Source organism: Polyodon spathula, chromosome 9 (assembly GCF_017654505.1).
Source record: "Polyodon spathula isolate WHYD16114869_AA chromosome 9, ASM1765450v1, whole genome shotgun sequence".
In the NCBI taxonomy this organism is placed as follows: Eukaryota; Metazoa; Chordata; class Actinopteri; order Acipenseriformes; family Polyodontidae; genus Polyodon; species Polyodon spathula.
This window is the reverse complement of record NC_054542.1, coordinates 31,542,726-31,554,511: the sequence shown is the minus strand read 5'-3', so window position 1 is coordinate 31,554,511 and position 11,786 is coordinate 31,542,726. Positions and strand designations below refer to the sequence as shown.

General features: G+C 35.3%; 1 protein-coding gene across 1 annotated transcript in view; it reads right to left on the bottom strand.

The window, feature by feature from the left end:
• Positions 1 to 5,296: 5,296 nt before the first annotated feature.
• Positions 5,297 to 11,786, bottom strand: part of LOC121320664 (anosmin-1-like) — a 76,876-nt gene continuing 70,386 nt past the window's right edge. Inside the window, exons 10-14 of the mRNA XM_041259212.1 lie at positions 11,467 to 11,555; positions 9,399 to 9,570; positions 8,599 to 8,819; positions 7,347 to 7,488; positions 5,297 to 6,526 (exon numbers count right to left, since the gene is read on the bottom strand). Of these exons, the coding sequence (XP_041115146.1) occupies positions 6,468 to 6,526; positions 7,347 to 7,488; positions 8,599 to 8,819; positions 9,399 to 9,570; positions 11,467 to 11,555 (683 nt within the window). The 3' untranslated portion in view covers positions 5,297 to 6,467. The remainder of the gene's footprint in view (positions 6,527 to 7,346; positions 7,489 to 8,598; positions 8,820 to 9,398; positions 9,571 to 11,466; positions 11,556 to 11,786) is intronic.

The following is an 11,786-nucleotide window of genomic DNA, read 5'->3' as shown; positions in this document are numbered from 1 at the left end:
AACAATATCTTATCTACAGAGGATTATAATACGGTATTTAGGCCTGGGGGAGAATGCCATGAAAACGTTTAAAATAATGGAAGACATAATGGTGCTGTGGCTTTGGAGATTTCAGAATTCCTCCATATGGTCAATTACATCCTTAATCTGAGATCTGGGTGCTGAAAGGTGAGGAGAATGGTGTGATAGATTTAGCCCAATGACAGTGACAGTCTTTGTAGTCAAAGAATAGAACTAGTCATCCAACTTTTCTCTTTGGGCACCAGAGAAAATGTGTTGCGTACCAGTTACAAAAAAGTTCTTGTTTAACTTTGGGATATACTGTATTAGCCAATACAAAAGAGGTAAACTTACCCTTGGTATTAAAATATTGTACAATGTAAACCATGCTGTTGAGGAAACAATTTAGTCTAAATCAAGTTATACTGGTAATCAAATTGTATAAATAAATAAACACAATGTCAAAAGCAGTATAAAATATATCCCATCATTGATAGACATATTGGTACATTCCTTTTTATTAAATACAGTACAATTACAGTTTATTAAAATTCAAAATAAGTATTGTAAACAAGCCCCACCCCAACTGGGGTTTTTAAAATTGGATTATATATTTAATTATTTTTATTATAATTTCAGTTATTATTAGCTATTTTTCACAGAACTACTGCACTTAAAAGTTGTTAGTTTTGGGGAGGAGGGCCAGTAACAGAATGCAAGACTAGTTCATGCTTTGAGCCAGGCCTTCACTGGGCTCCAGGCTACTGTCAGGAATCGCTGTCCAAACAGTGCAGAACAGGCTATTATTAGGATTGTCAAGTAAAGCAATACATTTAAAAATGTTATTATTTAATTATTCAATGGATTCTATACATTTGTCAACAATGGTCATCTTGTACAGCCATTGAAATATTAAGTTGTTCAGAGAAGTACTGGTATGTAAAAGGTAGATCATTATTTTTAGCTGGCTTGAAAAGCAATTAGATTTCATTTACCCCAAACAAAGGACAGAGTATCTTTTGTCTTGTCCTTTTCACTTCACAGACTGCATTTGCAAAAATATGTGTGGATACTCAAAGGAAAATGCTGGCACAGTTCAGTGAATCAAGGATCCATTGACCAAAGGCCAGAGAAAGGAGAAAGGGACAACAGGATAAATCTGGCATCAATTGAGAGGAACTAATCTCTGGTGGCATAATAGAACTGTACATAAACATCCTGAGAAAAAAAGACAGCCAAGGATTAACAGTGTGAGCTCAGTGTCTACTTGATGTTTTGAGTGGGAAACAGTCCACTCAGAACAACTAACTGCTTATTAGATCTTCATGAAGTTTAAGATAGATCTATACCAGCAAGACTGTTTTGAAGCACATCATTTGTGTAGATTTTGGCCACCAAGACAATGCTTTTATGCTGGAGCAACCATTGGAGAAAACACTGCCCGAAAATTTGTTTTCTTCTTAAGATATTGAAGCTTGGAATGCATCTTCTAAGGCTATGGACAGTGTTGACAGATTTACTGTGTCTGTGCGTGTGTATTTGGGGGATGGCAATCCAAATACAAAGTATATCGTTGAGTTGCTTATGCAGATATACTGCGTTGTTTTAAACATCCTAAATCCTATCATTTTGGTATATTAGTGAGATCAACTAATTGTGTTTTCAGACACTGGTGTCTTAACCTCAACTTAATGTGTCTTCAATTTCTTAAGAGATATCTTGAAATACTTTGACCAATCCCTATTATGAACAACAGATTTTTTTTTTAAACTGTAAAATTAATTTCATACTGAAACCAACAACAACCTTTAAAACACATGTCAACATTGTTTTGAAGATATATCTAAAGGTATTATGTTTAGTGAATTTCTCCACTGAACATTTAACATGTGAATGAAATTTCAATCTTTGTCTAGGAGACTTATAATAATTGAGAATGTTGACTGTTTTCGATCTTTATCAATGTAGATTTGGGGGTGGGCCACCCAGAGTATAAGGCCATTATCTTGAGGTAAACTCCCATTATTTCCCATAAGAATAAAACAGAAGGATTAGGCCAGGATTAAGCAATACATGCAAGACCATAAAACACAAGATTACAGCATGAAATATGCAAGGACAATACAAGGATAAACGAAAGAACTCCCTACATATCCTGCATAAAACTTGCATAAGATTTGCAGACATTCAAATCTTGCAAGTTGCTTGTGTGATTCATGCATCCATTGCATCATCTTAACATAACCCTTATATTTTTTTGGAAGGAATGCATTCCTTATCCTTTTTTCATCTTTGCACAGTTCTTGCTTGAAACTTGCACTGTCTTGGTTGAGCCTACCATGATCCTTGAGCCCACACACATAAGACAGACAATTACTAACTCGCTCATGTCATAGACATAATAAGCATAAGTTGACTTTCTAGGTAGGTTATGGGGTACTAGAAAACAGACTTAAATAGCTGTACAGCTTCCATACATAGCTGACTTATAGTTTAAGATATGGTGGAGTAACTATTTTATGTAAGAAGGTAGAAAATGTACTTGTATTATAAAAAAATATTGAATTTCTAAGAAATAAATAAAATACTGCCACAAATTTAACAACTTAGACACATGTCCTAAAAAGTTCCCTCCTACTAAAAAAGCATAACGCGAAAAGCAGCATGCTGTTTCTGTTTGTTAAATATCTCTTCTGTTTGTTAAATAGAGTACAGTATGTGACATTCCCTAATCCTCCTAAATGGAAACTGTTGCAGCACTAGTGATAAGGTATGAGCTATGCTTTCTTTTATTTGTTGACTGTGCAATGAAAAAAGAAGCCAGAGAGACTATTCTGTCTAAATCAAGAAACCTTAGGGGGGCCGCAGGAGGACAATGCCAGACTACCTGTCACAACCATTTAAAACGCTTCAGTAAAGCTCTTTATTGTGGTTTCATATTGTATTTATTATTGTATTTTTTTTTTTGGATTAAGTGGTCATTTCTTTTAACATCTCTGGAATGTAGGACAAAGCCCAACATTCAGCCCAGAAGCAATTAGAAGAGCAGTTTGTTTTATAAAATGTAAATACTTTTATAGTGTACTTTTTCTACTGGAGCCACAATGATTAACATTCGGTGCTTGTAGAATACAGGGAAATCTGGTTGTAGACAAATTGACATTGTTCAGTCCCGTTGGCTCATCAGCTACCAAACACAATCGTTCCCGCCCTTACACAGACAGGAAAACCTTTGGAGGAGAAGGGTAAGACAGAGAAGACCCCCACATATTCAAACCCAGGGTCACTTAGTTTGGGATGCTGGAGGATTCAGTGGTAAGGCGTTATCGTCTCACTCTGCAGGTCATCCTAGACTAATACCTGAATTTCACCTTTTCATCACTTGGTTGGCTGTCCTCCTGGTAACAATGACAGCATTGACTTTCTCCACTATAGAGGACCATATGGCCTCTTTGGTAGCATAACTGATGTTGGCAGAGGCTTTTCCAAATAACTAAATTCTAAACATCTGGCTCACAGACCATATAAACTAACCAAGTTCTCCTGTAAACTGCACTGTGAACACAAATAAAATCAGTCCTGAAAAAAATGGAATGAACATCCAAATGAACTTAGCCCCTTTGCTCGCAGATAAGTGTGAACAGCAAGCAAATTGATACAGTGTTTCAAACTGAACTAACCAGACTGAGACAGTTTGAAGCAGACCTAATGTGAATGCAGTCCAGTCCAGTAATAGTTTATATTACATACTGTAGAATTTTTTTGTTTGTTTGTTTATTCTGTTTAGTCATATTTTTGGTGATTGAGACACAGCATGAGCCAGATTGAGGCAGGGATGTAGAAACATTTGCTCTAATCAACATTTGGGCCAACAGTTCAATCTAAAGAAGCTTGGATGGAAGTGTGTGGCAGAGTATTCCCGCCCTTTTGTATATTATTATTATGATTTAGGACATTGTTTATTATTTGCAGTGCGGACGAGCGAGATGCCGTCCTCCATTCTCATTTTGTGATTATTTTAAAATACATGTATGAAAACCCGTGCAGAATGTGACAGAGGGATAATTCATTAATTAATAACTAGTTAATCCCTCAGTCAGAAATTACAAAAGGCTGCAGCTGTCTGCACTCGGAGTTCAGTGATGATCGAGTGTGGAGACAGGTGGTAAAGAACATAAGAAAGGAAATAACAATTGCTAAAGGTGTTGGTTCTAAAACCAGCACGATACTTGTTATTTAGAATGTTTGTTTGACCAACGCGCCCTTTGTTTTGTGTGTGTTTGTTTTGTTCAAACTGTTTGTTTTGTTTTTCATTTAATAAATATACTGAGCGCCACAGCTCAGTTTTCACCCGCCAACAAAAGCGTGTTTTGGTTTCTGTTCCTGGTTCTGATATCACCCCTGCAAAGCCAGCCTGTCACAAAGCATCCGTAACAAGTTGCTTCCGGGGCATTGACACGTGCATTGTGTAATTGCATCTCATCCAGGTCAACCCTGCTTTATCAAAAGCCGTGTGAAATCGTGTAGCCGACCTGCATGACACCGGGTTCTGACCCTTGTAGACCCAGTGTGAAAGGGGCTTTAGAGACCAGGAATGTTCTTAATGTGATGGATGGGCTTGCTTCTTGTTGCAGTTTTTCCAGCTGGGGGCATATATTAGTGAAGCTCAACCTGATTTTATCATCAATTTTTTGCCTTTCCTCTCAAAAAATTATTTTGCATCATACTATGTTTTTGCTTCAGATGACACTCAAGTTTTGACAGCATATAACACACTGAAGCAAAGGATACTCACTCGATCCGGTAAAGGAAAATCCAAACCTTAAGTACGCATCATCATATTTTCTCGCCACTTTTAATTTTTTTTAGTAAGGTAACTTAATCTGGTGTATTTTTCATTGCTGGAAAAAAAAAAGTGTTGATAATGAGTTGTATAAAGCCTAACTATAAAACTTCTAGAATCTAGCCCATATTATTTACTTGACAAAAAAGGTGAACAAATTACTCTAATGAACCCTGTTTGTTCCATCTAAAAGGTCTACAATTATCTCTTTGAAATGGTGTTGTTACTGTCAGTGTGTCAGTGGTGGGGGGTAAGGTGATTGGAAATCACAGGAAGACAAGCAACCATTAAATTTGTATTGACCTGCTGACATGAGCTGTGGTTCTACTGTGTTACCAAACGAAATGGTCTCCATGTTAATTTAGGGATATTTGAAACTCTTTCTAACTTAAGACTTCCAGTCTTCGCTTAATCAGTTTCAGAAAATACATGAATACACCTAAAGGTTTCAGGTTTCTTTATTCAATAACACTATATACAATTTCTAACATGAAAAATAACGAGCACCATGACACTGAACTCTATTTACAATTCAATTTTTACAAAATGTTTTTACAAGTATATCTGTTTAAAAAACAAGCTAGACTGAAACACACACAAAAAAACATTCTGTAATACATATATAAATAAATATTGACATTAAATGACTGACATGAGCATGATTTCTACAGCCAGTTTAGTAAATACACTAAACTTCTACACTAAACTATCATTCTATTAATAAAAGTAAATATTTGTTCATAGAGTCCTCTGTTAATTATTCTGTAAACTGAGTTAAGCTAATATATTCAGAAGATGTAACACAGACATTGTATTTCATGCATCAAACAGAACACTTAAGTTTTGTCATGCAAAACCATATATGATTAAATCTGCAACTATTAATTAATTTGCATTTTACATTAAATCGATTCCTACATGCAATTAATCTTAAACTACATTTTTAGTAACATTATCCATCAAGATTATGTACTATTAAGCACCACTTGGGATTACTTAGTTCTAGGTAATAAATAGTTTGATCCAAAGCTACTCTTGCAGATGGCAACTGTAACATACTGTACAAGCATTATGGCACTTGTTCTGTTTCTCAAAGATGCAATATTGGCTTTTTCCTTTCTACAAATCATTAAACCTGCCATCATAATAAGACGACTTTTTGAAGGAAAAGGTTCATATGAACATGTGTTTCTACGCTACTCAATATTCTTCTCATAATTCATTATTTATATAATGTCATGTCGGTTATAATTTAAATGTGACATGATATCTTAGCCAAAATATTACTAGCGGTATTTGAGTCTAAAATACCCTAGAATCGTGCATATACATATTTAAAAAAAAAAAAACTACAACCCCAGCAAATGTGAAAGTGTACAGGAGACCTTAGTTCAGTGCATCTTAGGATGCTGAAGTGACTGGTACATGTGACAATTTGCAATAGTAAGTTTAGCAAGGCTGGAGATGTGTCCAATTAAAATAGTTGGGCACCTTCCAGTTGAAGAGAAAAAAAAAACACCTCTCATAGGTTTAAACAGTAACATCAGTCTGTTTTTTTTTTTTTTTTTTTTGCAGTTGGTGCTGCTCAGATTTAATTTCTCTGTGTCTCACTGTGTTTGGGTCTTCAGTGTTTTCCTGAAGATGGCTTTCTGTGATGCTGATGGTGGTGTTTGAGCCTGGGCCCTGTAAAAATCAAACAAGGAAACACTGGTCAGGCAATAAAATGGTAACGCATAACATTCTTAAAACATATGTTATTGATATTCAGTACTTGTTCTGATAAAGAAAATTATATTCATGAACTGGCATAGTAATCAGTTAAATATGATCATATAGACATAAAATATGATTGTATAGTTCACAACTTTGAGTACACAGAACAGAACAATGTACTGCACAAATGGAATACAATTATTTATAATCTGCTGCTTTTATTTAGTGAGTCATTCTTATGGATGTAATTCCACTCAGTCTTACAGATTTAAAAAAAAAAAAAAAGGTTTTAAAAAAAGTTTGAATCTGTTCCACAGTCAACAACTGGTTTTAAGTGCTCAGGCTATGAGGAGGGGTACTGCTGACGGGCAAGTTGTTGCAGCCAAGTTCCAAGTCACAAAAGCATACAAAAAAAACCCCAAAAACCAACAAGCATGACATCCAATTTAGCAGAAAAGCTAAATGGCCCACAACCCTAATGCCACATTGACAAGTATTCACTACAGTTAGTTTGGCTTGTTAATTGTTTTAATTACCATATGTCTAGTGATATAACTGTTAAGTGCTACTTAGTACTAAAGAATAACTGGCACAGGCATGTGTTATCCAAAAAAGGGAGGGAACCTACTGAGCCACTTTCCACATCCCCACACATGTGATTGAGTATGCTTTAATTTGTTGCCTACTGTGGTATTCAAAATGATAAACACAGTATAAAAAGCCATGTTCTTCCACCACGACCCTGGCAAACGCAGGGTTTATTCGGAACGCTATGAAAATATGCACTTACTGTGTGGGCGAGCTGTTGGAATGTCAGGTGTTTGAAATGTTTTAACCGTTGCTGGGCCTTCTCCTCCCGTTGTTAACACCTGCACTTCCAGTCTGTACAAGGTTGATGGCCTCAAATTTGATACTGTAAGAAGATGGTGGTCCTGAAAGAAAAAAAGAAAGTTTAAAAAAAAAAAAAAAATCTCTTTACATTTTGCTGCATTGACTTATATTTTTTATATTTGTATTTATTATTAAAAATATGACATGGGTTCTAAAAAAAAAAGTAGTTCAACTTACTTAAATTGTCTAGTTAATCAACCATCTAAAAGTTCTCTTTCAGGCTGGACTATAGATACTGTACACTTTGCAGTACAGTACAAAGTTATGCTTTCAGTAGTACTAGCAATTAGCAGCAAAACTAAAATGTAAGAGTGTACACGCAAGAAAAACATGATGTAAACATGATAAAAACAATTTATGGTAATGATTTATAGTAATTATTTCACATCTAATTGATGTGGGTCTTCCTGTGCATCAAAACATAATTTACATAATAGCATACTGTATACGTAATGATGCTCTCTAATACAAATAATGAGATTATGTAGCTCAGTTAAGCAAGTAGGTCAGCAGGTAATGGGAACACACCAGTGATGAAAAACTGACCTGCCAATACCTGAGGTATCCAGAGATTTAAAGGATTAATAAGATACCACAAACTGTGGCTTAGTGGGGTTACATTCCTGGGGTGAACATATTTCCCTAGCTGAGGACACTGTATTCAGCAGCCACATCTCTAGTTTCCCATGGCTAGAAATAACCTGCCCTCCAGACAGCACTCTGACCCACTGAACTTCTTTTGATATCTAGTCTGCCAACTCTATCTGTGGGGGAGTTGAAGTGTGTCTTATCCAATGGCAGATTATTTTTTTTTTTTCATGACACCATTTGTGTTAATAAATAATGAAAATGTAGCACCTGGTTTGAAGATAACAAACCTAAATGACAGTTTGTGTAACTTTCTGTGTTCTGTACCTCTCTATTAATCCAAAGCCCTACATGCATATATTTCCTTGCTTCATGACTGTTATTATTATTATTATTATTATTATTATTATTATTATTATTATTATTATTATTATTATTATTATGTAGTCATAATATTATTAGTAATAGTTTTGCTTTACTTCACCATTTTTATATTTATCCAACATTGAAATAGTTCTATCATTTCTCCCTTAAGTTATAGCCGCCTGTCATAAGTGACTTACAGGAGGCAGTATCTGTGACTGGGAGATGATGCTGTTGGGTAAACTGTTCTGTCTGCTCTCTGTGGTGACCTCTGCCCATGTGACTTGCAACCCTGTCACAGGCTGGTGTAGGTTTGCCCTTGATATTCTCCAGAAGAAATTGCCTGTAATATTCCCTTCCTGAATGATGAAGGATGCAGACAGGTTCTCTGGCTTGGCAAGCACTTTCTGAAGCACTGCCACTGGAAACAAAGAGAAGAGTTTAATGAGCACACAGGGATCCCATAGACTAAATATCAGATGTTATGTTGTTTTAAATGAAGTGAACAAGCAGATGTGTTCAAAAAAAAATATTTTCCAGATAAACTAGTTGTTGTTTTATAAGCCAATAGTGATACAAATATAGAATACTGGTCTGCTTTTAAAATTAACATTTTATAGAAACAAAATGATTGTTAAGGACCCTTATCTGACCTATTTCTTGTGATTTCAGATTAATTTATGCTTCTTATAAAAAACAAATAAATAAATAAAAAAAGTTTCCCAGAACATTTACTAAGGAGCGGACAATTTGCCCACAGTGGAAAATACAGGCCAACATGTTATTATCTATATTATTCAGTGAAGCTTAAATTTAGAAATGACGTACATAACATTACAGGTAAAAAAAAAAAAAAAAAAGATACTAAACATACATAACTGATACTTACTGTGTAACAAATTAATCAAAATAGAACATAATACATTTGTCAAACAACTATTATGATACATGTGCCAACATGTCAGACACCATTTTCCAATGTAGTTTTAAATGCACTTACCTGCTTCTCCTGGACAATTAATGTGTTTATAGCTCTTCCCTTTGAGAACAGAGCATGGTGGAGTGGTAAAGCTTGTGGTTTCTGCCTTTGAGCGGCCCTTAGATTTCATAGCCTGGACAGTCACTCTATACTTGCATGAAAACAGCAGCCCTTGGAGATGTATGTAGTTTTCCTATGCCAAGAAAAACAGTGTTTATTATTGAGGAGTTTCAATATATTACAGTTCCCAAGGAATCTTACAAATGATTAAACACATATAGCCATTAAAAGTAATAATTTCCCTCCAGTTACCACATAACTAAATAAAGTATCACAGATGAACTTTACACAAGAGGGGTACATATTTCACCTCTAGTACCATATTTCACAAAAAATGTCATTTGAAAATGTTGAAATGGGCTTCTTCAATAAAACACTGGAAACTGTTGCACCACTCTAGTTAGAGTACATTGAATTCTTCTGTCAATTTTTATATAGCAGTAACATTTGCTATGGCTAGAAGAGTTGAGTATAGCACTGGAAGGAATTTTATCTACAACAACTACTCTGAAGGCTGGTGTGTGATCACCAAGGACTGAGCTCATTGTAGAAGATGCTACCTATGTCAAACCTCGGTCAGCTCTTCTTCAAAAACACTGGAGTATTTTGGCATGCAATTACTTTGTATGCCTGTATTATTACTGTGTGGAAAATAGTGAATTAAACTACTGTGCATTGCAATGTGTTGCACTGCAGTGTATTTTGGAGGGGCACAGTTAAATAGTGTCACATAAAAAGGAACAGTTTATATTCTTAAGCCTTAGCTTCATATATGAAGATGTGTGAGACCTCATGGAACTGCCAAAGGTATCCTTTGTGCCTGCATCATGAATAGCTCATACTTGGGATGAGGCCATTGTAGATATAAGACAGAGGAAAATAGTTCAAAATAGAATTTGGGCTGATATGTAATTCAGCGCATGCTGTTAAATAATCCAGGCAATGAGCATAGGTATGTGAGGTGTACTTGCAAAGGCCTGTATGTCAGCTTTATAAGTAATGTGTGTCTTTTGATGGCAAATGGCAAAATGAACAAGGACTAATGTATTAAATCTACAGAACGTTCATCTCAATAATATATACCCAATTACTTAGTTATTTCAGTAAAGTTCTAAAGTGCTTCACAGCTTATGTGGATTTCCCAAAGCCTGGTGGCATTTTATAAAGCAAAATAAGCATGCACCCTAAATCCTCAAAGCTTTTTTTCATGAAGTGAATGCCATTTCTGATCATTCTGAGTATTTAGCATTTTCATTTGAGAACACAATCCTGTTAGTTAACTGAAATGTGTGCTTGATTAATGTAACAGTTTTGTTATTCACCCGATTATTTGTAATCCTTATGAATGTTTCTGAGAGAAACTGCCAACCAATGGCATTTTTGGCAATACCCAAAAAAGTAAATGTAGGGAGATCCTACATATGCAGCCACTGGTTGGAGGATGAAAGAAATCAATACACATACTAGGTTCTATTAACCCCAATAAAAGCAATTTTCCCACCAACACAATACCGTTGTCAATCTTCCATCCTGCTTGAGGGCAGAATACTGCTAAAATGTTTATATGCTGTTAGCAGTGTGGCTAATCTCTCCCAGAGTTTCACTAAAGAATTCAATAGGATGTAGTATGGCCACCATTGGCAGCCATGACTGCCAATTTACAGAGCAGAATTTGCTTCATATTTAAGAAGTTTCTAATGCTATGACCAGTCCTTGTAAATATCAAATCATGCTTCTTACAAGACCATAAAACGCTAGTTTAAAGCAAGAACGATGCAAGTATGACACCAGGATAATGAAGGATTTCATGTATACCATACAAAAAACTCATGTATAACATACAAAAAACTCTACCCCTTGCAATCATTTTTTTTTTTTTTCTGAATTAAAATCTCTTTGTGTAATCCATGCATTCCTTGTACTGTCCAAGCACAAACCTTGTTTTTTTTTGTTTGTTTTTTTTTGCAAGAAAGCATCATGGTATCTTCCTTGTATGGTTCTTAGTTTAGTTCAGTTCATATTTATTCACCTGTGTAACAGCTTTCTCAGGTCCCTTTGTTTCATTATAAGTGCAAGACTCTGGTATCCACTGGACATGGTAATGGGTAATGCTGGTATCTAAGAGAAAAAAAAGACATGTTTAAGGAACTTGTTTATTCCACAAGTTCAAAAGATGGCACCTGAATTTTAAAGAGAACATAAGACAGAAATCTGAATCTGATTTGTTAGGCTCAATTAAATCATGAAGCCCAAAAGCTCAAATATCTGAAGCACTGACTCAGTTCAGGGAGATATCTAATGAATGTAATTTGCTTCCACTGTGTTGAAATCCTTTATTTGTTTCTCTCC